General features: G+C 31.4%; 1 protein-coding gene across 5 annotated transcripts in view; it reads right to left on the bottom strand.

Annotated features, from left to right (window-relative positions):
* Positions 1-4,981, bottom strand: part of LOC106473983 (ephrin type-A receptor 8-like) — a 33,769-nt gene that overhangs the window by 15,648 nt on the left and 13,140 nt on the right. For 2 of the 5 annotated variants that reach the window (XM_022402366.1, XM_022402370.1), the window contains 5 exons: positions 4,456-4,537; positions 3,892-4,003; positions 1,689-1,765; positions 958-1,002; positions 291-434 (listed from right to left, as the gene is read on the bottom strand). In XM_022402366.1, the coding sequence (XP_022258074.1) occupies positions 291-434; positions 958-1,002; positions 1,689-1,765; positions 3,892-4,003; positions 4,456-4,537 (460 nt within the window). The remainder of the gene's footprint in view (positions 1-290; positions 435-957; positions 1,003-1,688; positions 1,766-3,891; positions 4,004-4,455; positions 4,538-4,981) is intronic. The other 3 variants (XM_022402367.1, XM_022402368.1, XM_022402369.1) reach the window with 3 other exon arrangements.

Here is a 4,981-nt window from a genome sequence, read left to right as displayed (position 1 = left end):
AACGTTCATTCGTTACAGTGTTGTTTAGTATTGAGATTAAGTGTATCGCAGAGTTATATTCGGAAAGAATAAACCAGTTTTATGAAGTAAAGACTTGTGTCGTTAAAGTTTCGTTGGAACGAAGTTACGGAAAGATCAATTAACAAACGGAGACGTAACAGTTGTTTAAAAAATATAATAATAGAACTTAAAATGTAAGAACATTAAAATGTGAAGACATTAATTCATAGAATGTCCTAGAGCTTTGAAGTCTAGATTGTTTTTACTGCAAACTAGTAATATACTGTTACCTCCTCCAATGATGGCTTCAATTGTAATATAGGAAACATCAAGCTCCTTTGCAAACTCTTTGACTGCTTGATTAGGATCTTCATAGGTGTGGGGGTCAACATAACTCCGTTGACCACCACAGTGAGTGAACAGGAGAGTGGTTACTAAGATTGAAGGAAAGCAGTTCATTAATGTTAACCATACCTAACTGAACATCATCTACCTAAAGCTTAGTTACACAAAATAAACAGTGTATCATGTATTCTCTATATGTAAACTAAACTACCCATCATTATTAGAAAGAAACTATGATGAGGATTATTGAGACATAAACTAAGCCCCCTATCTATGAATAAAAACACTGTAATAAGAATGATCTAGACATATGTTAAGCCTTGTTAGTAAAAACATGATCCATCTGTTTTTGTTAGAAAGACATTTAGATGAAAGCTTTCCCAGCAAAGGTTAAATTTTTATCTTTGTTTGGCAAATACTAATTTAACAGTTCTCCAGATATAGGTTGAGAAATTTATCCTTATTATAAGACATAGTTATGAGAATCATCCCACTATAAGCCTAAGCTATTTATCTATGTTAAAAGGGTAATGCAGAAAGTATGGTCTTGGAATAATTTTTGCTCTCTACCTTCATTAGAGACAGACACCATTAAAACATGCAGATACTTACTCCCAGCAGTAGGAACGATTGGGAGATGTTCTAAGCCAGGAATTACTGTCAAAGGAGGTAAAGCAGTATTATATGCATGGCAAAAAAGAAAACAGCTAAAATGTACTTTTCACAAGCAAATTCATGTGATGGTATACAGTTGTATTATTTGAAGCTCTTTAACTTTGTTAATAAATGTTACACTTGACAGTTCTGTGGCTTTGACTGTAACCTTAATGCTTTTCATTATTGAAATAGTCTTACTTGCAATAATTTTTTTCTAGAGTTATGAAAGATTAACAAAACTGATATGAAATGCTTCAATAAAATTCCACAGAAACTGGTCAAATTTCATTTAAGAAAATTATGCTTGTATGCATTGTGAACAACACAAGATGCATGTGAAACAGATAATCATTCATGCAATAATTATTACTTTTCATGCAATTAGCATATAAAGGAAAGTTAACTCTTTATCAGAAATCATTATTTAGCATGATACCTACCTTGATCAAAAGAAAAAAATACTACTTCATAATCACAACCATTTAATAAAAAGCAAATTACATAAGCTAACATTATTATCACATACATAACTGAAAAAAAAGTAGGCTATCAGGATAGAATATTATATAACAATTAACTTGTCCTAGAAAAAGGTGGGTCTCATTTATCTTCAAGTAATAATCTTGTTTATTAAGGAAATATGAGAGCACTTATAGGACAGAAAAAAATAAAAACTTTACCCTTACATTTCTTACCTTCCCCATTGTGGTAGTCAAGAGTGTCACAATCACTTGGTTGTTTCTTATTGCAGTCATCAGAATTTCTGAATAAAAATTACCAAAGAATCATCTGACCGTTATTAGGTTAGTTTATAAACTCTCTTACCCTAGAGAAGCTTGATAAAATGCATCTCTACAAACAATAACTACCAGAAAAAAATTGAAGAGAATATTCTGTTTGTACTTTTGTTTTTGCAGATACGATAAAAATTCTCAATTCAAACTTTCATTAGCTATCTTTCGACTATAACACGCATATTTTTTCACTAAAATTTATCTAGAAGTTAGGATTCGTATAATATATGGTAATTTTTTATTTTATTTATTTCTTTTTTACAGCCAGTCGAGACTATCTTTTTCGACATGCGATGCGAATGATAATGCATGCTTACTAGAATTTAGAAATGTTGCGTTTGGATGGCACACATCTTATTAATTCTCTCTTTTTCTAAAGCATTAGTGAGAATTGTCTCCTGTGTTCATTTGTTATGTTTCCACATAGAGACATTATGTTTTTCAATTGTTTATTCTTTTTCACTCTTTCTTTCTTTTTCCAAACTCTTTTGTGTCTTGAAAAATCAGAATAGAAAACCATGATCGATATCATACTAATACGCCGAAATTTCTCGCGCCCATGAGCCCGAGCCCAGAATCTTTTAAGCACCTGGCGAGGCCTCTGAATACTTTGATCCAATATGCCCACAACTTTTCCTGTTTTTTTTTTATTATTATTTATTTAGGCCTTTTAAAGAAGTTGATGGGGTCAAAGGTCAAACAACCAAAGTATTTATATTTTAGGCTCCTGTTTGGTCATACTTACAGTGATCAAGGTGAAAATTGGCACAAATATAAATTTTCATGTGCCCAATACACTAACATACAAAAAAAAAAAAAAAAATAATAATAAAGTAAATACAAGTAAATAAATTATTATCGTAGTTTTTAAAGGGGATTTTTCTCTAAAAGTTTAATTTCTTTATTGACATACAAAAATTGGATTTGCCCATTTTGAATTATTTTAGAGGGGTCAGAAGTTACATAAAAAACATAATTTTGGGGTTTTGGTCAATTACTCGATCATATTGTTATCAATTAACACGGGACTTGGTACGTGGGTATCTTCTTGCAGGCCCCAAGCAGTGATATGGAAAGTTTTCGATTTTTCTGGTACCAGAACTGGCTATATTGGGATTGCAAGGCGGATACATATTGCATTCTCCCGCGAATGTTGGCTTCTTTAATTTTATATATCTTTAAACACGATTTTCGAAATAAAATGATCAAGAAGCTAAGTCTTCTAATTTCTAAGATTTATTTACATTCACATTGAGAAACGTTTGGAAATACAAAAACTAGTTATCGCTACATTTTGACAATATTTATTTACTGGCCGCAATTGCAAAGATAGCAAGCATTACGGCGAATGTGCTATTAGAGGTTATAGGGAACTTGTTATCAAAGGGTTACTTTGACCGCAGTATTATAAAAGTTTAGGTGTATATTATTTATGGTGATAAAGCAGATTTGAGTCTTTGTTCGTGAAGATTAAAGTTGAGAAATAATTTCATTAAAACAATAGTAGTTACACAATTCTTTTCTGACATGCACAAAAGATGACATTGACAACTGACACTAGTTAGTACAAATTACAGAATTATTTTCTGACACATACAAGATTACCAAGACTACTGTTACGACAGCGGAAGTCACGCGACGCCAGTAACACGTAATGAGCTCTAGAAAGATCGGGGAACATCACGAATAATCCAATATTTGCTAGGCGCCCTCTATTCTTGTATATAAGTGCGCCAGATAAAGCAAAATTATTAATCGGAATTAGAATTGCAGACAGGCAGAGACAGAGACGGACAATTGAGTCAAGCGCGGTAGTAAAGTACGTGAATCGTGGTGAATTATAGCGTGTTTTTAACTTAAAGTGACTGTGGAAAGTAAGTGTATTGCAAAGTTGAATCGAGAAAGAAAAACTAGTTTTATTTAAGAAAGGACTTGTATCGCTGAAGTTTCTCGGAAATAATTTCTACGGAATATTAACAAACGACCAGAGACGTAACACTACTAAATAGTGTTAGTAGAAATTATAGAAGCACTTTATGACACATAAAAGACAATCACAATTACAGATACTATTTAGCATAAATTACAGTATTACCTTCTGACATATAAGACGATCATCACTACAATAACAACCATTAAGACAACCACTGCAACTGTTACTCCAGCTACGATGCGAATTTGAATTTGATCTTCATCTTCAACATAAGCTAGGTAAGGCAACAGTTAAGATATTTTATGTATTATAATATATCACACAATACTTAGCTGTCATGTTTTACTTATACCAAACACAATTCATAAATGTTTCTTTTTACTTTATAAAACTACAAAAGCGTTCAACAAAATTTAACAACGTTTAATATTTTTGCTTAAACTACAATATTACACAAACACGACGTATAACAAATGTTTGATCTTCTATTCTACTAAACACACTGCAATACAAGTAATAAAGAACAACGAATTATCTCTTTCTTAATGTTATTGTTTATATTTTTCAGTGTAGTCAAATAATCTTTGGACTTTTTTATTATCATATATGATAGTGCTTTTTTTCAATAATCAGTATGATTTTCTGCAAATACCAAAGAAAAATAGTTAACTGAAAACTGCATTTGAATTAAATATATTAAAAGATGTAGAACTCTAAGAATTCTACCTGTACTGTCCACAAGTTCATCAGTGATCATGTAGATAGCCTTACTGTATTCTCCCCAACCATAACTTGTTTTGGCTCTGACCTGTACAAGAGTTTGGTTTGTCAAAAACCATATATATTGGTACAAAAACTTGTTTCATATTAAGTTCTATCATATATCAGTAATTCATATTAGACAACAATGCTCATAATATAAACAGAAAAGCAGCGTAAACCAATATCAGACAACAAGGTTCATAATATAAACAGATAACCAGTTTAAACCAATATCAGACAACAAGGTTCATAATATAAACAGATAACCAGTTTAAACCAATATCAGACAACAAGGTTCATAATATAAACAGATAACCAGTTTAAACCAATATCAGACAACAAGGTTCATAATATAAACAGATAACCAGTTTAAACCAATATCAGACAACAATGCTCATAATATAAACGGATAACAGTTTTAACCAATTAAAACCACACTTCACTGAAGCTTGGCATTAGTTACCTACTGCACTGTATACAAGTGAATCTT

Source organism: Limulus polyphemus, unplaced genomic scaffold, assembly GCF_000517525.1.
Source record: "Limulus polyphemus unplaced genomic scaffold, Limulus_polyphemus-2.1.2 Scaffold6701, whole genome shotgun sequence".
In the NCBI taxonomy this organism is placed as follows: domain Eukaryota; kingdom Metazoa; phylum Arthropoda; class Merostomata; order Xiphosura; family Limulidae; genus Limulus; species Limulus polyphemus.
This window is presented reverse-complemented; position numbering and strand designations above follow the sequence as displayed.